Raw genomic sequence first — 25,014 nt, 5'->3', positions numbered from 1 at the left:
TACTCCTACCCAAATTGGTTTGAAACCACTGCAGTATTTCAAAGTTGTCTCTTTACAAGGCTAAATGCACGATGCTCTGTAGTTTGAGAACTACTTTTATGGCTCTTTGAGCATCATGAACTACTTAATTAGTTGTCCAGAGTACTTTGGTTCAGGTAAAAAATACCAGTATCCGGAAATTACTGGAGTAAGAAAACAACAAAACCAAACAGCAACAAGTCAGGTTATCACAGAAATAATTTGTGAGCTCTTTTTTAGAGTGATTTCTCTTTCCTCCTTCCCACTTTAGATGTCCGGCACTTACACAGTGAAAGACAGAACATTTACTGTAAAAGAAAAGTAGACAGACTGGCAGTACACTTTCAGTTTGTGGAGGGTGAAAACAGCTTCTGTGCCACAGTCCGCCAACACAGGTATGGCAGGGAGAGGCGGTGTGGGCATCTAAAAAAATGCTTGTAGAGTTTTACCGAGAATGATCTGCAGAAAGAATAGGTCTGTTACAGCCTCCAGCTAGAAACAGAGACTTGAGCTGAAGCTATAGTCACTTGTGTGTTTATCTCAGTATCTAAGACAAGACAACAGCTTCTCCACACGTTCAGTGGAAGACCTTGGTCCCTCAGCAGCAGCTTCATTCATTCCATCAGTTCAGTCCTGCAGAAACTGGCAAAAGGATTTCTACAGACCTCTATAGAACTGGTAACTGGACGGAAGACCTGAACATCAATACAATATAAAAGCGTAACAGCTCTGCATATTTTTTCACACTCTCACCTCAGTTTCCAGGAATCTTCGCAACGCTCTCTTCTTTTTAATGCTTTTGCGCCGAACGTACACAGCAAATGTCAAGCCCACAATGACGATGATGAAGAGGCCACCAATAACTCCCGCAGCAATCAGAGGGGTTCTAGCAACCAGAATCAGAGACTTTATTTTTAGGTAGAGTGAGAAACCAAAGATTGGTTGGGTACATAAAACACAATCACTTGGAAAGCTTATTAACTGTCTTGTGACCAGAATTTCTAAGTCAGTCCAAATGGGAGGTCAGGGGAAACACATTAACATATGGTACGACTTTTCTCGTTTTTAATCAATATACCAATTCTACTTTTTTCAAAACCACCATGCACATGTGAGGAGTCGTGTGGACAAGGAGATACAACATGCACTTTGATGGCAAACGCAAATCTGCAATGGCAAAATGAGGATACAGGTATCTGCAGTTTTCCTGCAAGAGCTTTAACTACGCTTACTCCTTGGCTCCATCTACATTAACTCATGGGCTTGTGCATTGAGGGAGTGACGGGCAACTTCAAACTTGGTGTTTCACAGACAAATCTGGAGGCGTCATACTCATACCCCTTCCTCAAGGCGAGGATATTTATACACAAACAACATAGTTCATTATTAGGACCATGCACCCTCTTGGAACTCCCGGTTCATAACTATTACACACAAACATTTTGGTTGGGGGTTATGGCTGCACCCATCTGGTTTTGCTGTGGTTTCTCAGCACAACCAAATTCCAGACCAAAAAACTCCTGTGAATGACGCCAAGTGAGGCTCAGATTTTGCACAAGGCCTGTTGTCCCCCCACTACTCCTTAAAACTCCTTTCAGCTTTCCAGGATCTTGAGCAGCATGAGCTACAATTACTAACTTGATTTTCCACAGTGATAAGATACAGTAGGCTGGCATCGTGGCAGATCCTATACAAGCACAAAACAAAAAGACTGTCTCAGAGAGTCACTGTTCGACTTTGGTCCCACATCTGGAGGTCGCCTACACAGTCAGTGGAGAGAAGCAGGCTCCTTCCAAAGAACAAGTCAAAGCGATAGGGGCTCTGACTCAGTTTTCTTTCTCTCTCCTTGCCCTGTTTCTGAAGGGCGGGTAGCAGCCTCCAAACCAAACCTTTAAATTAGGGATTTTCACAGAATACCAACAACTTCCCAGCATAAACACACTCACAGCATTTAAGATCCCTCCAACATCAGCTGGACAATAGCTGAAAAGATGGGTAAGAAGTGCCAGCATGACAACTGCAGAGTATAAATGGTGCTGAAACCACTGCCTGGTAACTACAGGAAGTAGGTCAACCATTGTCAAGACTGCTCTGCTTTAACAGCCTTCCTCGGTCATGTCTGAATGCTGAGCAGTGGAAAGCAGTGCCATCTAAACTGGTTTGGTATGTTACGGTGTGTCTACGCTGAGCACTGCTTTGAAGCCCATCTCTAAACTGGCCTAACCGTCCCTTGTCAGTGCAGTTGGTTCAGATTGGTCTCAAAGCTCACAACCTGGATTCATTTCAGATACCAACCAGAAGATACATTTCTGAGTGTGCTCCAACATCTAACTGGCATTGAGGTCCACAGGATCAAACTAGAGCTAACCCAAAGGAAAATCCCTTGCAGCAAACATAGCCTAGACACTGGGACCATTACCTATTTCATCCTCCACATGCAATCCCACCACGTCACCCAGTTCATGTTAATAGAGACAAAGCCTCAGACTCCCACATCTACTTATTAATGCACCGTGTTTAAAACACCACTATCATGTTTGCCCAGGGAAAACACATTAACGCTACACAACACTGTAAGCCCTATTACAGTTCAAAGACTTTACAATGGAAACTGTAAAGCCTGCAAATAAAGGAAGCTGAGCATTGTCTGGCTGCGAAATGGATTATGAAGTTTGGGAAATACAAGTCCAGTATCAGCAACTCCTCAGGCAGAGGCACTCCTCCTTCATCTACTTTGGCCCTAGAACACGTTCCCCTTTCTCATCCCATTGCTTACTCTGCTGATTTTGAGTGCAGAACTTAGATGAAAGGCCTGGCATATCCACCCAAACCAATGCTCCTCTTCATTTGCATGTGCTTTTCATGATGCTGATGCAAGAAACTCTTTAATAGGCAATTATGAAAAACAGTGGACATCAAAAGACTTCTATGGAGCTAGTGCTGACTAATGTTCTTGAGCAGAGGAATATTATTTTGGTTTTATGCTGTATGAACAATCATATAATTTTTAACAAACACCACCAAACCACAGACTGACAAAAACAGGCAGGAGACCTCTCAGCTTTAAAGTGGATATTAAATAACTATCATAACAGCTTTCAAAATAAATAGAGTTTCATGGTACTGTGTACCCTAAAAATGGTCCAAACAATATTTACATGACAGACCACAATAAGGAAACAGTTCCAAAGCAGACACAACAACTAGTGAAGAAAATAAAATGAAGTTACAAATTCCTTGCAGCCCTTTTCTTGTTATAGAGTACGGGGCTTCTTTATGATCCGTTGCGTTAGCTCTCATTGACTTTAAAAGAAAGTCCTCATCATCTTTGGTAGTGAATTCAGAAAAAGGCAAATAATTTTCAAAAACTTCACCAAACAAGCATTTAGTCATTAATGTGCTGTAATTGCACATTATATCTGAATTTGCAGGAAGTACCATTTAAACGCGGTATTAAGCAAGCATAAAAAAGGAGTGTAAGAGGAATAATATAAGGTGTGGGGGGAAAAATGTATTTAAATGCTAAACAAATAACTGTAATGCGGAAAAAGTTTTATTTTGAACTCAAATAGTGATCAGCTTCCTTCACGCCTAAGTTCACTCTCCTCACATAACGGTCACGACAGACACAAACATCACAGACCTAAACGGACGCGACTGCACACCATACAGCTTCTCCTCACTCCGCTACTGAGCTGAGCCCCGAAGTCCACAATCGTGTGTTTTATTTGCCACAATACCGAGTGACAAATCACTGCTTTTGGTGCTTTCTGGTACCAGCAGCGCAGTTCACTGTTTTTTCCAACCACACACAGAGATTATTCTCTAAGCCCAGCTTTCTGCATGTCACCTGCCTCATTTAGGTTATTTTTACTTATGTTCATTAGGCTGAGTTTGCTTTTCTATCTATTTTGCCAACAACTTCAAGTCTCCTTTATCATTTCTCTGCTATTTTCGTGTTTGCAGTGTCTTATCTTTAATACCCCGCTGAATCTCATTAGCATGCTGTTGCCTTTCTTTCACCTAATTGTTAAGGTTGTTTAACACAGATCCCTGCAAGGTGGCGCTGCCAGAGATGCTGCTGGAGACAAGAAACATCTATCTCATTTTGCCTTTTTAATCCACTCCTTTTTTTGCATATGCACCTAAGCAAAGGTTCAGCTTCATATACACCCGGACACACAGATCTCCTTACCTCTGGTGGCAAGCCCACTTAAAAATAATTCCATTAAAGTTAACAGGAGCAATGTTGATGCAGAGACAAAAATTCCGCTATATAAAAAACCTCATTTTGTTAAAGTCATTTTTAAAAGCATGGAGGCCCCATTTCTCTGTTTTTAGGGCTCAAAAAAGGCTGAAGTCAAGTAAGGAGAGGTAGCTCCATGTCAGTCCTGCCCAGCCAGCATAAATAATGGACAACCAGAAGTGTATCCCAGCTCACATTTCCTTCAGCTCCACCACGAACCCAACAGGAAACTCCTGATACAGCTACTGCTCTCCTTTACACACTGAAAATCTACGCCAGAGGATGAAAACAATCTTTGCTACATGTTTCTGGACTTCATGCTCACCAAAATAGACTTGGCAGTTCAAGAAACGTGGCCCTGAATCATAATTCAACCCTACATAACGAATTTGCTATCCCCCAGCCCTGCCCTCAGCTGAGGCCAGAATTCCTAATGATTGGAAAAGGCGGCAGCAGGGGAGGAAGCGGGAGGGAAAAATCCTGCCTTTTAAACTGAAAATGGTGTATCTGTGGCTAAAAGATGAAAGTAAGATTCTAGTATTCCCTTAGGAGAAATGAATAATATATATTTCCTTTTAAATGTGTACTGTGTTTCCATGTTTAGAAGTATGTAACACCCACTCCCACACACCAAAACTGAGACAAGAAGTTCAAAGTTAGTAATCCAAGATGGACAAGGATGCTCAAGAGGGGGCCCTGTATCAGTCCATCCACTCCAAAACATCAGAACATCTGCAATCCCATGGTGCTTTGAGACCAGGTATTAAAGCTTAATTACTGATTTAGATGAGTACACGGTCTCATACTCTCGACTGGAAAGAGAGCGCAGCAGAAGGGGGAAAGGAAGCGGCATTGTGGTCCATGGCGTAACGCTGAGAGAGAACACCTGCTTTTCTCCTTGGCATTCACCCACCTAATACAGGAGGGAAATAAACGGAGCTGTGAAGATGAGCTGTTAGAGGGCTTCAAGTGTCTGCCCCGATCTGCCCCACCTTCCTTGCCTTTGAGTTTTATATTTATAGCCAAACAGGATTCATTACAACCTTGAATATTTGCTACAAGAAGTAGTTGCTTCTTGTAGATTTTTGCTACCAAGGCAGTATTTTTTCCTGATGGACGATTCCTACATTCTGCATTCCTCACCCCTTCCATCGGTGGGGAGTTCAGCTGACTTTGAAGCTGCACTTTTAGAAATCTGACAGATTCTGCTAATCCTGGAATGATAATCCTAGTATTTAAAATATACAAGATAAACAACCAGACTGGGAAGCAGATCTGTGTATGTTTTAATAGCTTCTCTCTGCTGTGCAGCACTCCCCTGGCAGAGCTCTAACGCCACAACTTCCAGAGTGCCTGGTGTTCACCAGGGTGGGAAGAATTCATCTACTATTACTCACATTAAGATGTGCTTTGCGTCATCCTTTTCTTTTTCAAGAACAAGGCTCCCTCCCCCCCTTCTCCACCTAATCTGAGGGTGTTTGTACACTGACAAATGTCACCATTTATGTACAGATTAGGAGTTTTTATCGTGCGTAAACACAAATTTTAACTCACAGCTGATCTCACAATTCCTACCAATTCCGCGTTTAATCTAGGTATGGGCAAACAGCATTTCATTGTACTGTCAACAAGCTGTAGTTAAACTCTGGTGGCAGGTGGTTCTAGCCACAACTTTTCAATATGCAAAATGACCACAATGTCATAGCCTGCGTCTGGGTCCATGCAGCACTTAAACATCAAACACAGTTTTCGCTTTGGACAAGGCAAATGCTGACAAACAGGTACCTTCAGACAAAATTGCTTTTTCCTTACTCACACTGGGTCCTCTATTGAACCAAGTATTTGAGGACATTTCTAGATCACTATAATGAAATTATCTGTATGCTCAAAGTTTTTTCACCGTTGTTGCCAAGCGAGAAGCAGATGTGCAGACCAGAGCCTTGCGGTCTCTGACTGGCAGCGAACACACTTTCCTCCTCTGGTGCCCCACGCGCCAGGACGTGGTGCTGAGAGCGACCGTGCTCTTTGGATACCTCAAAATGTTTAACGTACGGTGACATCATTTACTGAAGGCTTGCACATATTCTGGTTACCAGAGTGTTTACTGAAAACAAAACACTAACCAGATGCAAACAAATACATTATATGTGTTTCTTAAGTTATAAAAGTGTGTGCTACTCATGCCCCTTTTTTCTTTTTTTAAAGGTAGGATTCCTCATGTCACTCAGCAAAATAAATGACGACAAAGAAAAAAAAATATTAGGTATAGCTTTGAAAATTAATATAGCCTAGAATTCTAGACATTAATACGTATTGATTATAAATTTACGATATCTTTAGTATTATTTAGCACACACAGTGCACAATGGATTTCCTTAAAACTAGTTTAAAACTGAATGGCGTCATTTTGCAGAATAACCAAATTTCTATTATGTGTTTACCACAAATTACTAAGAGCTCTCAATCTTAACTCCCCTTTAATACAGTCGACTGGGAATAAATTGTGACCTCTCTGGGGTTACAGCATCAATACGGAGGCTTTTCACGGGCTTCTCTCCCTGTAACACTGAAAAGCCCACCTGACATCTCTTGCACCCCTGGTATTTTTATGCTAAGATTTTTCTCTTCTGCCACAACATAAAACAGGAATTTTATTGTTAAGAACTTGCACAGTGACTTTGTTTTGAGGCTTGTGCTTTAAGTAAACAGATTAATGTTCCTTGTAAAATATGCCAAGTCAGGCCCATATGATATAGATTGATTTATCTGTGACAGAAAGCCAGTTAAATCCACTAGACTGGACTCACAGGTGAAGCCAGGTCATCAAGTAAAAGAACAATCCTCTCTATAAACTTGTCGCATTTCCCATTTTCTTTGGGAAGAGTAGTATTTTGCTTTAAATAAAGAAAACTAGACCTGTAATGGCCACGGGTGCTGACAGACTGCTCTGAAACTAAACGCATCAACATTAGCTCAAAGAGTTCCTCTCTGCATAAAGCATTCCTGTTAGAAGCAATCAGCGCAGCCTGCTTCTCTGCAACCAGTTGCAGTCAGCTGGCTCTACCATTACGTCTGTGTACATGAAATTATTAATAAGAAAACATGGTTTTCTCAACTAGAAACATAAAGCGCATTTTCCTGTATGACATTATATGCCGAGACTACTTTGGTGGCAGTGCTTTCTGTTCATTAACCACAGAGTAGCACAGTCTGAGGCAGAGCATGTAACATCGCTCGAGGAGCTGGAGCAATGCAAGGTAGTGCCCGTATTAAATCAGTAGATAGCCAAAACATTCAATGGGAGCTGAGTCATGTACAGAATACAAAACCTAGCATAGAAGTGGCGTTGAAACCGAGGAGGAACACTCCCTCCCTCTGCAATAGGTGTTCAGGGCAGATTTGTATACCGTTTTCTTCATTGCTACATTTTGGTTTCTATTATGTGTTCTAGCAGCCACGGGCAGGCCAATTACCTTCACCCTACATCCTGTACAACTTCTCAAGCAGAAGGCTGAACTGGAGACTAAATGGCTCCGAAATTATTTCAACCTGCCCTCAGCTTTGCCACCAGTGATGGCACAGATGAGCGAATACTGCAGTCAGTGTTAATAGGAAGTCATTAACATTTCAGGTGGCGGCTTGAGTCAGGCTAATGCATGCCATTTTTTCTTTACAGTTAGCAAACAATTATGTAGATAGGTGTATGCTCCGGAGCTTGGACAAACAATCGGATCTCTGAGGACATGTATTCATGATGAATTAGACATTCACTACTTTGTTCTCTAAAATTTTTAGTACTCAATATTTGGTACAGGACAGAGGGGAAATACACTTCAGTTGGGTGATAAATCAAACCATAAAGAATAGAGGACAGGAAGGAACGTTCAGGAGTATTTTAAATAACCATCAGGAGAAAAACTGAATACCGGGCTCTTCCTTCTGCTATTTTTTAAAACACTTTCCAAATTCCACTGGTGGAAAGTGCTTGCAACTCACTTAAGTTCCAGTTAAGCATTTGCTGAAGGTGAGCTATTCAACATCGGAACAAAATCCAAACCCACACACGACTAAGCAAAACCTTGCCTGCAGGACTGCACTGGTGGTTTGCCTACCTTTACGGAGCTGCAAGAGGAAGGTTTCTCTACCCCATGCCTCTCATTTTTACTTTACTTCACAAATCATCGCCTTTTTTTGAAAATGCATTGATCTCTCTTTTTACACCTGCCCCTTTTGATTGTTTTTTGGACTGCCAGTCTTTCCTGAGTAGTCAATTGTTCAGAAGATTTAAGGAGCGCAGAGCAGTTTTTTTGTCTAAGTGGTTGTGAACACTGGACGCCTTCCTGCTCCAGCTTTGACTCATACAGGGCAGTGAGCGTTTGCTTTCGCCAGCTCCAGGAGTATTTCACAGTAGGGAACCTTCACTGACTGTATTTGGGGATCAAATCTGAGATTCTGTCCCGGATTCCCTCCTCAAGTCTTCATGACTTTATGTTTCTCCTTTGTGAGAACAGATTCTGTACAAGACTTTTTAACAAGTGGTGGCATTAAAGCATCTTTTGAACCTATGTTTAAGACTAGAGTGCATGGAGGATTTGTAGAAGAATGGGTTTGGAAATATGCACCCATGTATTGTGCATGTATTACATACATTCATACGTAGATATACACACGAACACATAGGATTAAAAATTTTTCCTTCAAACTCTAAATCAAAATAGTAACACTTCAACATAGTAACACGTCATTCCACACTGGTATAAATGTATATACAAATATAGCATTTGAGGCATTTATTAGAATACTAGTGATGGCCATGATGCTATTAACTTCAACATACGTTTTACCTACTCCTCATTTGAGTTCTAAATACGCAGAATTTATCTTTTTGGAGCATAGCAGGGAATAAATGCAGCCAATGCTCATAACTATCAAGTAGAATCAATGGTAGATAAAGAGCAGGGTATAAGGAATTTATTTATGAGTATGCCTGATGCTGCTTTTGGATTTATCACTATTATTTTACGAGGACGGCATTTGATCTAAACACCCTACACAAATTATATCAGTCATTGGAAAATTCCATTTGATTATGGGGAAAAACTCACGTAAAGTTGAGATCCTCCTTCTCACGCAAGGTTTATACACGATCATCCCCTCTACAATAATATCCCCAAAAATTCTTCTATGTCCATAACTTATCAGTCATCTCCCAGTATTTCTTATATTACCAAGTGGAGCAGAGAGAAACTCTGGTGTATCTTGCAACTCCTCTTAATTCTAGTCATCATCCCACTGCCAGCATTTCCCCAGAGGCCATTCAGAAAAAAAAAAGTTCCGTTCGGAAGCTGCGACCCCACCCACCTTCACTCCTCTCCTCCATACCCACAGCCACCCAAAGGAATCGATTTCACTTCACTGGCTGTAAAGCAAGCCAAGGGAAACCAGTCTTTGGGAATATTATCCTCATCTTCCAGTCTCAGCTCCACTGATGATTTTTTTGTGTCTCTGTACCCAGTAACCTCCTATCATCTTGGTAGTCACAGATGTGACTTGATTAGAAAACCAGCTTGTGTCCATGGCATGGATACTGCTCAGAGTAACCTAGACTTTACAACAGCTGTTTTATTATGATTATGTTGCAGTACAGTATGGCCCACATAAAGGCAAATGATAGTTTAGTAAAACAGCTTTTCCTTCTCCCAAATTTCAGTATGATAGTACATTCCAGAATTTATTGCAGATACCACCTTATCTTCCAAATGTTAAAAATACTCTTCCAATAGCTGCTAAACTCCCGGAACAGAGCAGGCCAAGCAAACAGGGAAATGGTGATCCAGCTTTAAAAAAAATAAATCTCTTTTTCCTCTTTCAGCCACAAAGCCCTTCCTCTCCCCCACCACCAAATCCCCAAACCTAAGTACCAGCCTCTCTGGCTCAAGAAAAAAAGAGAGAGAAGGCTCAGATATCTTTTTTCCCCACCTCTATCGTAAGGGACAGATGGATTGCCCCTCGTCCCACTTCAAAAACATATGTATTTCAAGTATTTAAGTGAGAAGAGCACAAAAAGGTAGATGAAACCAGCTAGAGAGAATACACACAAACATACTGCTACGGCTATAGGTTTGGGTTTGCTTTCTTATTAACTGCCTTTTTCTCACTGGAATTTTCCTGGAAAGGGAAAGAGCCCCCTTATTGTAAAAATCCATTGATTAAAAGATGACTCAAACATCCCAAAGTTCGGAGTTTGGAGCCTGATGCACTGGTTGATCCAGGAAATGAAAGCAGAGCGAGTTCAGCAAAGCTGCAGCAGTGAGCCAGCGCTGAGCTTACCCTGCATCCCAGTCATTGACATGCAGAGGGTATCGCTGCCACCAGGGAGGGAACAACATATCTACAGGAGATGGGACTATTTTAAAGCTAGAATATTATCTCTTCAATCTGTTCTTTGTCTATTATCCTTACTGTGACTGAGACTACGCATATTAACAACTAGTGGTCTGTTTTTAATGCAGCAATAATTTTTACTTTCCCTCCTCCCCCTACATCAGACCATGAGGGGCAGGGAAGGAGGCAATTTATCCCTGAAATTTACACATTTTCTTCAAGGAAGTTTTTTCAATCAAACAAAGCAATCCCCACTGATACAGAGCCCACTGAAATGAACTGAAAATTTCCCAATGGCTGATTCAAGCCTACTGGGAACTTAGAAGAGACCAGTTTGGCCACTGCCACGCTGGTGAATTGCCCAACTAGAATTAGTCCTGGTAGAACTCCAGTCTACCAGGTCACTGCCAATTTTGTGCTTCTATACAACCAACCTACAGGATCCCTGTATCATGGTCCATGCTCCCAGATCTCAGATTAATTTGCAGATTAAAAAAGTAAAAAAGATGCCAAAAGTAGGCATCGAAACGTCTTTTCTCCTCTTCAGCATGATCTGTAAGACTATAGTTAGCCACACTGACATCAAGCCTATGGGTTCTAACTTGGCCAAACCTTAACAGCATTACCCGAAGCAAAACAAATGGTAACAAATAATTAAAAGCACATCTTCTGTCCTTTTGTTTGCTGCTACTTTTCCACTGTCACCTCTTATTTTCACTCACGTTATGCTGCTTTAAGGCTTCTGTGCCTTCTAAGAAGTATCCATGCTACTTCATTTCAGTCACATCTGTAAACATCATTAGGTTTACTACAAGTAGACGACTATGCGTTAAAATGGAACAGCAAGTAAAATAAGAACGTGTAATGTAAACCCAAGCGAGCATTTTAAGAGGCGAGTAACAAGTGTACTGCTTTGATGGCCTGTGTTTCTAATGGATAGACTATGTCACAGGCAGGGTTTTGGGAGTCTAAGAAAAATTATTTGAGTAAATAGTGCACACTTCTTACTTAAAAGATTGATTGCATTTCAGAAGATTTTCCTTGCAGGTACCACAAGAAAAACTTCATATAATTTACAAATCAGGGATTACATCATGACTGGACCACATTTAACCAAAGTTTGGCCTTTGTCCTGATGGCAAGGTTGAATTTGTTCTCAAATTTCTGCATAAATGCCACAGCTCTTCAGGATGAGGGATTACCAGCTCTGTCGAGAGATGTACCAGAACAGGCAATTACAAAGCTCCTCCCAACTCTCTGCCAACGAAAAGCTCAGTCAGCACTAGCCAGTACCCGTTTTTCACATCGTCCCGCAATCTTTCCTTGCCTGTTTGATCATTTGCTCTATCTCAGATAACAACAGAAATGATTATCTGCACTATCTTCTATTGATTAAATAGCCAATATCTGCAAAAGAGCTTGTTCACCAGTGTGTGAAGATGGTGTCATTAGAAATTTACATCAGACTAAAAAAAAGTCTGAAGTTTTTTGACAAAAGTACTGTCATCCCTAAAAACCCTTCACTTTCAAAGGTTACATACAAATAAAACTACCACCTAGATAACACGCTTTCTAAAACTTCACAGTACCAAAGATACAGCTCCACCAAAGCATCTTTCAGGAAAGGAAGGGAGGGACAATAAGAAGAGGGAGAGGACAAAAAAGAAAAAAGATAAAAGGACTCTGCACTGCAGAATAAGAAAAGATACTTAAGTACCTCACTAGTTATCTAAGGCTTAGAAAACCTGATAGAGATGGACAAATTAGACCTTCAAATTTGTGTCATTAGTGGAGAAACTCAGTCATGGGAAACAATTTGCCTTCGTTTGTACGACATCAAATAATAATGCTGAACCACTAACACACAAAAATGCAACTATATTTATTCAAAATAAATGTCCCATTCAAGCGAATGCAGGCATGATGCAAGAGAGTTCAGTCGAACAGGTAAGATCTGAAGGAGAGTCTGAAACCTCAGAATTTTAACTGACCTAACTGCTAATGAACAAGGATATCAGAAACCTTGGGTAAAGTCACCTGGAACACTCACTCCGTGCCTCACCAAAGCTGACAGGAACCAAAGCCCAGTATTCAGCAGGTAGATTTGCTTGTCTGTGTCCAACTCAGTACTAGGAACCAAAATTCAAAGGAGGAACTCGGTCCTCATCACAGAGCATAAGCCAAGAGCTGATCGTAGCTGGAAACTGTCGTCACAGACATGAGAGTGTTCTGTCACACACTGTAAACGACAGGAGGAACCAGTGGAATCCTCTGGCCTGAGAATCTGTGCAGCACAGCCTACAGGCTTGGCACCCATCCATCGCGCTTGTGAGAAAAAGTTCCGGTCTTGATTTTACAGCTTTAGTGATGGAGAATAAAACATTACCAAGAGAAATCATTCCAGGGATTAATAATCCTCATTAGAAATGCACTGGCATTTTGCTGCTTTGAATGTGTCTCTCCTCAGATTTCATCCATATAATTATCTCACAGCCAGACAGACACCCTACCCCCCCTTTGCAGTCTGCTAGACTAGCACCATCTTTCAGCAAACTTTTGTTCCTTACCTATGTCCTTCTAGATGATAATCAGGCTCTACACTTTAACCTTCAGCCAAAATAAGCTTTAGCTGTTTGAGTTCCCAAACTTCTTCACTACAAGGCACAATGTACAAAGCTTTAATTATTCTTGGTGGCTCTTCTCTAAAGCCTCTTTAACATACAGTCCTGAGATCACAGTCAGTCTCTCTGAAGGTACAGGGTCTACATCCTTGTTCAACTCTATCCACTGCCATTATAACGAGGTAGAAAAGAAGCAAAATACCTCTACTTTACAGAAAAGAGATGCAAAATATGCTGAAGTACCAGAGAGGGAGCACTGCATGGGAAATGAGTTTAGTATTAGGCCCCCTTTTCTCACTACAACTTGAATGTAGTTATTTGAAACTCTTCATCCAAAAAGCCCAAGGGTACAGATAATTTATATGACATTTTCCCACCCTGTAACTTCACTTCACAGCACGACAGGGAAAAAAAAAAAGCAGGATAAAGTAATTTGGTCTGATGGCTCGATTTACTAATGCTCGATTCTTGCACGGTTGCTGGTATTTGTGGTAATGCTCCCACCTTTGGTAACTGCTGCCATACAACTTCCACACGATGCACCAAAAGGCAGAAGCTTGTTAATTCCTTCAAAACTGTAGCTTGTTTTATTAGCTTACCATTGTGTTTACATGCTACACACTAGTAAAACTGCGAAATGTCTTATCAAATTCAAAGTTGGTATTTCCATTTCTGCAAAAAGAAATGAAAAAGATCAACTGTGAACACCATTATCATCATTAACGAGTTATCTGCTATTTTTTATCTAATGCTGGAAAAACCATTGCAAAGAAACTGAGAAGTAGAACATATACCTTTGTATGTAAAACAAAAAAGGAAATGTCAATTGCAGATTTCAAACACAAATTCTCATCTGCATCAAGTGTTCTATGCTTGATCATTCCAGCAAATGTTTAACTGTTTTTAAATAGGCAACGGAACAGTATGCATGGGGGGAAATTCTTGGAAGATTACTTCATAGATACCATAAAGGAATAAATCTACCGCAAACGCAGTCCCCGGCTACAGTAGATTGCACTGCTTGAGACAGTAACTTTGATCAGAAGAGATCTAATTAAGCAGACTTGTCTGTATAGATGCTTACAAGACAAGCACACCACTATCAGTGGACCGTTGTAAAGAACTCCAACGAAGAGCTTCCCGTTTTACGCAAGAATTGCAGCTCCTTTCTCACCTGACAGGTCACGGTGAGTAAGCCAGAATGCAGAGAATGAAGTCTTGGCTGGCCTCTAAACTCAAACGCATTTGTCATGTAAATTGTCTAAATACAAAAGAGCGACAAATCCTGCATTACGCAGGTAGATTGGAAGTAAGACTGCATGCTTTAGTTCTGATTTATTATATGTTAAATATTAATGAATTATTAAGAAACCATTCACTGAGGTTTAAACAACTCTACATCTCACATATTTCTAAAGCTCTACAAATGTATTTTTAATAATAGATAATTAATTTATAACAACATTAAATCTAAATTAAATCCTCATTTCAAGCCATAAAAGAAACCCATTGGAGAGTGGTGAGATATATACTGTTGCTGTATAATAAGGTCACTTCTTCATGGCACAATTTTATTTCTGCGTATATTATTTGTGTAGCCAAACCAGTCCAGACACCCAACACAAGGCTTATGCAGCCTGATGAGAAATACAGGCAGTGACCTCTGCAACAGGGCTGTGTGTTGTTTTCCATTCTAACAAACAATTTTCAACTGGGAAGTTCCTAATGCTTCTTGTCTTTCAGCAGTGACCCGTCATGTCTGGCCTAATCACTTCTTATTTTTTTTGCTCACAGTTTCAGTAAAAATAATTTAGTCAGTTTTCTGAAGAAAGAATTTTCTTACTTTAAATGTATTTGAAAATTTATTTTGCAACTTGTGGTAGCAAAGCAAAGGAAAAAAAAAAGCTTTTATTGAGAACTCTCAGCATTCAAAGAAATTTGGTTATGACCTGACAAAACTCCAGTACCTGCTAAATATTGTGTTTAGTGCATTCTGTATGTTTTCCATGACATTATTCATAAAACCAAGCAGCTTGCTGTTAAGGTGGGGCTGAACACACAGCTCACCAAGCTGGACCTTGTACTCAAGCCACAAAGGGGCAGGACTTAATGAACACTTGGCATGAAGTTTGGGAATAAGAGATGTACTACAAAATTCACGATGTTACCTTGTGTGCTAAGCAGACCAAATACAAGTCCCTGCACATTTCTGCAAGAAACCTGCTCGCTTGCTTTCTAAGACTGGGTGCTACACTCATGGGCCTTCAGAGCCCAGCAGCTGCAGAAGGCCTGAGGGCTGGGACATACTGAATGAGGCAATAAGGACTGCCACACCGACACCCACAAGGAGACATGCTAAGGGGACTTCTGTGTCCTCACCGTGGCATTTCTCTGTTTGGTGTGCACCACTGTGCAATCATGAATATTACCCAAACCCATCAAACGAGCACAGCTGCTGAGAAACCTGGTCTATGAGTATCAATAATCTTAATATACTGCCAGAGTATTTCACTCATATTCCACTCTCTGTGGAACAAACCACTCAAAACATCAGATTTCTGGCCTTATTTTATCCGCTGCAATCTCAACAGGATCCTCAAACTACTGGAACCACAGAACAGATTTTAAAAAGACTTGTGTGACAGTTGCTTCTAGTTCTTTCACACTACCAACCTTAACAGTTTATTTCTCCCTATAGCAGCAGATGCTACCAAATCCTACCATGCTACGGAACCACACCAGCCAACCCTGCTGAGTAAAGCAGATGAAGCAGAAACCCTCGCAGGTCCCAGACAAATCTTTCTGAACATGTTCTAGAACAAAAGATTAAATACAAAAGCTTTTTTATCTGTGGTCAGATCTGTGCAGCAGAAAAGAAGGAAAAGCCACCTAGGCCCCTAGACCAGTTCTACTAAGTGGGAGCCATAAAAAGCGGGGGAACTCAAGAAATCACTGCAGTGACTTTCATTCATGTCACAGGGGTACTCAAAATGTATTCCTCCTAAAGCTCCAAGCAGTGAAATGTGATAACAAAAGTGCCCACAGCAAAGGTCTGTTTGAGAACCAGTTCAGTAGCAGCAAGTTCTCAACAGAACAGGGATTTCTTGATCAGTCTCTCCCTAAACAGATCAAGCGGAAGCTCAATCCAACCCACAGAAGCAGGATCAGAAACTGCCTCTTTTTCTAGTCTTGACTCTTAAAAAATAAATATAACTCTGCTTCTTCAACTCCTCTGTTTTGATACAGCATCAGAAAGCTCCAAATTAAAGTCTCTAAAAAGTAGCATCTTTTACAAATCAGGTAATGTAGCTTAGTTTGTACTCACATATCCTACTTTTCCTCTTATTTTATACAGAGTTTCTCTTCGTCTTCCCCTCCAGAATGCCTATAATTATTCTATAAAAATACAGAGCATATGGAACGCTTTCCTCCAAGCAAGGGAACAGAGTGCCATAAAAGCAATGAACACAAACAGTTTATTAGAGGTGGTTTCCCTTCCCCATCACCTCCTCAGAGCTGCTGCGAAATTCTGTTGAAGTCATACTGTGCAGGGGTACAAAACAGCTATGAAAGGATTTGCCTGCATTACATAGGCTTTACTGTTAATTAGCTCTTGTACACACACGCACTACATAAAAACAGGTGGGTTTTTTTAGGAAGTGATGATTTGTAGAGAGGACATCCTTTGCTGATCTAAAGCTAGCATTAGGCTTGTCATTTGAGTTAACATCTACACATCATTTTATGTAACCACTTGACAACAGTGGTCTTGGCTAATTAGTTTCTTTTAGTTAAAAGGGAAATGTGAATGAAATTTTCTTAGGGCACAAATAGAGAGAGACAACAGCTTACTCAGACCAATAACATCAAGGCGCTAGTTCTTTCCTATCATATCCACCACATGCTTCTGATCACATCTTCAGCTTTGCAATCTCTCACGCACTGCAAACCAGAAACTTCACTCCTTTGATGATCTCTTAGTATTAAGCTGAATGGATCATAGGAAGGATGAACACATTTAAAATTCATACTTTAAGTAAAAACTTTGTCCACAGCCTAACTTCAATAAGCGAGTTAGCCAAACCCTTCTGGTGGACTTGGGAGCAGGGCAACCTAGGAGAACCAGGCTTTTGTTCCTGCCTAGAGTAATTTTCTTTATGGACAGAAGAGTATTATTTTTACAGTTTTTCGATCTTCCTTTTAGGCAATCATTATCCAACTCTTTGAAGCAGGCACGCTCCTTTCACTCTTTGTTCCAGAGCTCCTAGAAAGTATGCTGTTCCACCCAAAGGAACCACTGACTACAGTTGCCAGAAGGTAGCGAAAGGAGGAGTGTCATCCTAGCAAGGGGTGGGGAAGGAGGACGGCTACCTCCTTTGGGCACCCTGGGACACTCCAGCCTCCATCTGCTTTCCATCTTTGCTTTGGTAACTTCTAGGAAAGGTTGATATAGGAGAAACCCAAACTGAAGCCTTACAGTAATAATCTAGTACCTACTCGCCCACCTCCAAAAGGCAGAGAACAAGAGGAGGAGCCAGGAATGGCTGAGAAAAGCCAGGACAGAAGGCTCTTGTCTCCTCTCTCTTTGCCGGGCTGAGATTCTGCGCACGCAGGGAAGGAAGGAAGGAGACAGAGAGGAAGACAAAGAAGCGGTGATGTTAGTAACACACCAGCTGAGGACTCCACCTTGCATGGGGAATTCTGTGCTGGCCTCTCTGCCATCTGAGCAGCCCAAAGAGGCCAGCCAGGAAATCTGCTCAGCAAACTGACACCGTGGCTCACAGGAATTACAATCAGACAACATTGGGATCGGGACACTGTGAATTAAACACTGTATAAATACAGACAGAACGTGTGTCACCGATGTGAGGAAAGTCTTTCCCTGCTGTACGATTTCAACCACAGTAAATCAAGAGCTATAACGACAATAACCAGAATTTGCAACTAACCACAAGCAGAAGAGGCACTCAATTCTCCTGGGACTTCTAACTCCTTTAGAGTTTGAACTTTTCCTGGCAGTTAAGAATACAATGAAAGCCTTTGTGAGGATAAATTGAACATGTCAAAAATAAATGTGGGCTCTTGCAGGGAAAAAAAGACACATGAGATCCAGCAAGTAACCTAACAGTCATTTGAGAAAATCTCTCAAGTAGTCTAGAGGAAGAGGGCTACAACAGCCTTTATACGTGGCACTGAGCTGGAAACAGGAAAAGCGTTTCTTGCATCCTTTTGGACAGAACTCTACTGAAGCTAAAGGTTTTAAAAAACCCAGACATCCATGCAGAAAGACACACAATGCCAAAAGTAACAATTCTTTTTCCACAAAATGTAAGGGACCAAACATAACTTCAGTTTTTCTGCTTTCAGCGGTCATCCGGAAAACAAGCCACTGATGCACATCTTATTCATCTTTATTAAAGACGACAGTAAGAATTCCTTTGCTATTCTACCAGACTCTTACAAAAGCCGTCAAGTCAATGGATCACGGCAAAACCAATTTGCGAGCTGCAAAACTGGAAAGAAAAGCAACACTGGTATGAAAATGGAAATAGGTGGATGAGAAATATCTCCTTGTTTGTGGTCAGAGCCCTGCTCTCATGTTCAGCTGCCCGAACAGCTGAGAACTGTGCCCTTCAGCTCACTGCTAATTCACATCAATGGAAGAAATTCAAATAAACGGATAAGGGTAAAACTGATTATTAATTATTGTAAGGCCTATAAGTCTAGGGAGGCCATGCAATTGTTAAAGGGACACGAAGAAGGCTCTATCTAAAGTGAAACACATCCATTGCTGATTTACACCCCAACCGTAATAAGAAAATATCACTTTGCCAGTGCAGTTTTGCCTATTTTTAGCCCAAAATGAACCATTTTAACAAAAAAAAGGGCACAATTTTACTAATCTAATAAATATAAAAGTATGAAATTCCTTCTTCGGCTTGAAAGTTGAAGAATACACATACATGCTGACATTTAAACACAGTGCAGTAATTTTCCTAAAATAAATTCAGCAAAGTTGAGACAAGAAAAAAAATCACCAAATCTAAAGGAAACATTTGAAGGTCTTCCCCCTCAGACTGAATGGAGCAGGAAATTATTCACTTGAGCAGAGTAAAACAATTGCTTTCATTTCCGCCCCCCTTGATAATTTGCTTTACTACCTTCACAGTAGATTCAAGGAGACAAAACCTACGATTTACACAACATAAAAAGCAAAATAAGCATTGCCGGCTAACACATGGCTTAAGCCTGGCACCCTGATAGACAATACTTCTTTAGTCTCGTGTCATCATGTTCGAGGTTCCGCTCCTTTAACTCCACTTTTAAATATAGGGCCCAACCTAACACCCACTGTGACGAACAAGATGCTTTCTATCAAATTCAGTGGATATTTGGCAGTACCTACAGAGACTTTACTACTATGTGAACATTTTCAATGCAAAGCTAAGTTTTGGAGTTACACTACTTGAATTAAACAGTGACCAAGGTCTGACTGGCTTTTGGGCGATCAGAGGAAGCTAGAGCGAGCAGCCGGTAACGCTCCAAGAGAGCTACACTACAGCCCACAAGTTGTCTTCCTAGTATGAAGCTCTCAATGTTCCCTCAAGAAGCTGATTAAAAAGTCAGTTGATGAAATCATGTTCTTTTTAAATTGGTTACTTAAGCAAAGAACTTCAGCATGGCATTAATTCTCTGTAGTTTGGTAAGCCCCTTAAACTTATGCAAATAATAACAAGTTTTCTGTATTTGTGCTTTGAGTAAAGTTGATCAAATAGAGACCTTTAAAACTGATTGCTTGTTTTGGGCAACTCATTTTGGATGAGTACATCTGAAAATGAGTCCCCCTCAGAAATATCTCAAACTGGATACCCCACATCAGAAAGATTAAAACAAAATATTGAAATATTGAAAATCTGTTTTCTGTTGCTTATTCATTGGTCCATAAATCGTCAGAACTGATACTGATTTAATTAAACACGTATACCATTTGATAGCATTCATAGAGTACTGTTTTTCAAATTTAAAGGTGTTCTCCCTCAAGAGCTATAAATAGGAATATTCACATTAGGTACACAACTAGGAAGGAAAGGCAACCTTAAGAACTTTCTTTAAAGACAATAAAAAAAACCAAAGTAAAATTCTTAATGAGGTGAAGTTGATTGAAATGATACATTTTTCATCCAGTCTTAGCTGAGGACGGTAATCCCAAAGCCTGGAAGTCATACTAACCAGTTTGAATTTAAAAATAAACAAACTCAATGGCAATGAAGGGCTTTGATGTAAAAGAATGCAGAGTATAACTGGAACATTTTGGGAGTCTTCCTACATTAATTTGTTTCAATTGCCATTACTGAAAAAATTGCTGCAAGTTTACAATTATTATTTTTTTTAACAGAAAATGAAAAAAAAAATCAAATAATAGTGTTACGTGAATTAAGGAAGAAATTCAGTTTTGCTGAAACATTTACTTTTTTCCAAGAAAGTAGTATGAAAGAAAAAGCTTCATTTGCTGTTATGGTTGGTCTTAAACAAATAAACAAAAAAAACAAATGGAAAAAAAATAATTCCAATGTAACCAGAGTTTTCACCACGTTAACATCTAGTAAAATTTCATCAAGAAACACGTATTTCTGGAGAAAATTTCAGAATTGAATCCTTATTGATTTAACCTAAAAATAGTAATTTAAAAAAAGGTACTTTCTAATCAGCCAAAATGAGTAAGATATTTAGTTGGCTTTCAAATGGAAAAGTAGATTTGGATGTTCAGAGGCATATATTACTTAAGGACAAATTATATTCTCCCCGTAACTTGCATTTCTGAACAAACTGGATAGTACAACATTCCTACGGAAACCAGGGAAGAACCTTGTGCAGAAAAATGGAATAGTGGTGGATGTTACCTAGCATGTTGTGGTAAAGTGGACTGTCGTGTCCATGGATAGTAAATGCAGTCATGACTAGCGGGACCTCTACACCTGCAGGCAATTACAGAACAAAAGACGTCATTTGCCATTCACAAGGACATGCACACGCATGCGCCCTTGTCCACACGTGGAGGATGGAAGACACACAGGGAACGATCACTCAGCAAGTACCTATCCATCAGGCCGATGCAGTCCTCAATACGCGGCCCTATGCACCTGCAGCAAATCCAAATTGAAAACAGGGAGAGAAAGAGAGAAATCTGTTATTTACACATCCAAGAAGTAGGAATCCCCTCTTTGTGCCACATTCTTAATTATAATTCTCAAGAGAGACCTAAGTCACCACAAAATTATAGCTTGTGACAAAAACAAGCCTGCAACAGGAACAATAATAGCAACATAAACAGCACTCTAAGGTTGGACATATCTTGGCTCAAACAACACTTAAGGCAGGTTTCACCTGCATACGTGGGAGTCCTGACAATAGAGTTGCTTTTTCTGGATGTTTTCTGAATCATCAAACCAGTCATTACTGCACAAAAGCTGCTCATTCGCAAGATGAGACCTCTAGGAGCGCAATACAAAACTTTTTTTCTTTCTGTAACTGACGCAATTGTTCATTCTGTTCTAAGTTCCTCGCTAGGGCAACTGCAGAAATATTTTGGAAGCTGACTATGTTTCTAGCAGGGAAGCTCAAGGATGAGCTTCCAACAACAAAACCCAGAGCAAAATGGTGTCTGCCGATTCAGGCATTTTATTCTGCTTTCCTTAGATGCCGCCAAAGGTCCTCCACCTGCAAAATCAGCAGGTGCTCACCAAATGGTGAATGCAGGGAATCGCTTTATGCAGCGGCACTAAAGCGCAACCACAGGGAAAGAGCTGCAAAACATGGATATGCATGGATTTTCCTTGCCCTCATAAAGAGCCGTAGGTGAAGCAGTGTCCTAGGTCCAGGGTAGTCAAATAGTAAGTCAGTTACACATGTACACAGCAGTCGGGGTCCTCAGAGACACGTAAAGTGAAGCTTTTAGGGGTTAAGACAGCCTGACGCCCATTAGTGCCGAATGCCTGGCTAGTCCCTCTGTAGCCATGGGGAAGTATCTAGCTCTCAGAATTTTAAGGAAACCAAACCACTTATTTCAACTTTTTAACAAGATTTCAGAACCATTTTATGAACAGGGTCTTTAGCTGGATGTCTACTAGAGGAGCAGGGGATCTGACACATCAGTAGACTGAAACTCACTTCTGTTGACGAGTTTTAAAAATAAGGCAGGATCCCCAACTCTTTTTAAAGTCTACTGCTTTCAGTTTGGCTTTGATAGAGGGATATGCATGTCAAAAATCTGAAAGAGTCCAAATAAGCCCCCATGAGATCCTCTCCGCTTCACCATCACTTGCCACTCATCAGCTTTTGCTGCATTTAAATTAGCTATCACTCTGCCATTAGAAAATAAATTCAGTGAATTCCATTTCCCCTCACCTGCCCGTAAGGGAGAGCAGAATGATAGCAAACCTTACCTCTTGTTTGTTTACTTCAATTTTTATTTTTACATAAAAACTGTGATGTGCAAACACAAATTGTAAGGATTTCCTCTATAATGGTTTCCTTCAGCAAATATGCAGACATAAAAAGGATTCATTAAATACCCAGGTGGCCAGATAATGGATAAAGTGGAAAAGGTGGATTTACACGCAGTTCAAAAACTTTACAGAAAGAACTCTTGATGGGTGTTTTCTGAAGTTTCAGCTGTCCTGGGCTCCAGGACTTCAGAATTCAGGACTGCCTGAATTCTATCTAACCAGTCTCAACCATACACAACATTTCTTCCTTTCATGGTATTCCCAGCAATTTGCAGGAAACCAGTAATGGTTTTCTTTGCAGTAATGAAGGAGGCTGAAAATAAGTTGTTCAGATCTTCCATGTCCTGGCACGTCAAGAGAAGCTAAGCTCAGACTCTTGCTATAAATAAAAAGAAGGCCCTCTTCAAATTAGAGGTCTGAGAGCCCATTACTAGTTCAGATAACTGGCAGACTAACCTAAAGAGCCTATTGCCTTGGCTTCATTTCACATTGGTACATTTATTCTCTCAGACTTTCGGAGAACAGGACTTGAATCCAAGAGGAGAGCGCTGTTTGGACCTCACCCACTCCAAGCTGAAATATCATTGGTTTTTATTTAAACCTGTAATCTTCTTCAGTGGATTTCCCAACCCCAAACAGAAGACTCTGCCCAGGTGCAATTTCCATTACTCCTACTCCCAGAATCACAGAATGGTTTGGGCTCTCGTGTTGGCAGTTCCCTACTCCCTGCCTGGCCGGCCTGATTACCCGCAGTAAAGTACAATCCTGTGCCGGTAATGGCGATATCTATTAACAAGTTGATTTGCACCACCAAGTCATTAGTTATTTTTCCCCTGGAAGTAACTTCCTTGGTTTCAGGCTTTTTGACACATATTGTGTACAAGCATGACACAATCGTACATCACACTGGTACTCCAATCACCCCCAGGGTTCCTTCTTCTGTGTGGAGTCTGGCTATTTCCATTTCCGAGTTTGCTCTGTAAAATGAACTGGTTAACTGATACGTGCCAATTTATTAATGACAAATTCAGTACCTTACAACAGTCCAATACAGTTTATACAGAACATTATATATGGAGCTCATCCTAGCTCTACAGAAAGAAAATGATGAGTTAAAACGGTTTTGAAAATTGGAGTAACAACTGTTTTTTCCTGAAACAATCCTTTTTTCCCCTCTGTCACAAATACTGTCTTTCATCAGTTTTCCTTAAGATTGAAAGGGGGGGTCTTAGCTGTCCACAAGCGTGGAGTAGTGAAGTCATTTCTAGTCAGATGAATTCTCAAAAATCTTTGTCACTGGAAACAAACAAAACTGATTATACAATGGCATAAAAAGATTAAGTCTGGACAGGAGAAAACCTTAGTTGTGGCAATGACCTGGTCATCCAACTATTGAGGTGGATAAAGCCAGACAACTCAAAACCAGGGGGTTACTTAGCTAACAGGAAGCACATATTGATGGTGATAGTAAGAAACACGAACGGGGGCAGGAGGAAATTTTGCATCAACAAAATAGTAACAGTTTCTTATTCAGAGTTTGTTGCCATTGAATTTGCACTATTGTTTCATCTGGAATTCATAATGCCTTCCTAAAAATACACCAAAGCTTTAGAGGCAAGACAGTACTTCTGCTTTGAAATCCCTTCTGGACGACACACGTGTTGATAAGGCTCCCATGACTTCTCAGGTTTTGGCTTCGAAGGAAAACAAAGTTTTGGTGAAGAGTAATACGCTTCCTTCAAAAAGCTGTGCAAGAAAATGCCTTTCTATGATGAGGGAAGGTGTCCAGTGAGATCTCCCATTTGCGTCTTGCCCAGCGATGAAGCAGACTGTTAAATGCTATGATATAATTAGTATTTCATTTCTGTGAAAGAGTTCCATTTGGGCTAGCTCTGCAAGAAGAGGTGCCAAATGCTTTCTGACTCTCTTGAATTAAATGGGATAGCTGTCTCACGTGCCTCTCATCTCCTCCAAACTGGCTTCAGGTAGCTGATGTTTATCATGGGGATGTTGCATCCAAGGAAGTCACTCCTTGATAGTTCTCTTAGTCAATATAAGATCATTACCAGGGTTGGATAATTACAAACCTATTAAGAGAAGCAGCCATTATACTTGAATAAAGGAGAAGAATGGTGTTATCAAAGGTCGTGCTCTAGGGCGTAAAGCAATCATCTGTAAGCGCATGATGAAATTGTGGCAAAATGCTCACGGGGAACACAGAGGTGGGACAGATATCTTC

The 25,014-nt window shown here is 40.6% G+C and overlaps 1 protein-coding gene across 13 annotated transcripts in view; it reads right to left on the bottom strand.

Annotated features, from left to right (window-relative positions):
* ERBB4 (erb-b2 receptor tyrosine kinase 4) overlaps nucleotides 1-25,014 on the bottom strand; it is a 630,732-nt gene that overhangs the window by 126,945 nt on the left and 478,773 nt on the right. For 9 of the 13 annotated variants that reach the window (XR_012588529.1, XR_012588530.1, XR_012588533.1 and 6 more), the window contains exons 16-18: nucleotides 21,366-21,410; nucleotides 21,171-21,245; nucleotides 772-904 (exon numbers count right to left, since the gene is read on the bottom strand). Coding sequence is in view for 7 of the 13 variants with exons in the window: in XM_074596229.1 (XP_074452330.1) it covers nucleotides 772-904; nucleotides 21,171-21,245; nucleotides 21,366-21,410 (253 nt within the window). In the remaining 6 variants the exon portion in view is untranslated. The remainder of the gene's footprint in view (nucleotides 1-771; nucleotides 905-21,170; nucleotides 21,246-21,365; nucleotides 21,411-25,014) is intronic. The other 4 variants (XM_074596231.1, XM_074596235.1, XM_074596234.1 and 1 more) reach the window with 2 other exon arrangements.

Source organism: Larus michahellis, chromosome 7, assembly GCF_964199755.1.
Source record: "Larus michahellis chromosome 7, bLarMic1.1, whole genome shotgun sequence".
NCBI lineage: Eukaryota > Metazoa > Chordata > Aves > Charadriiformes > Laridae > Larus > Larus michahellis.
This window is presented reverse-complemented; position numbering and strand designations above follow the sequence as displayed.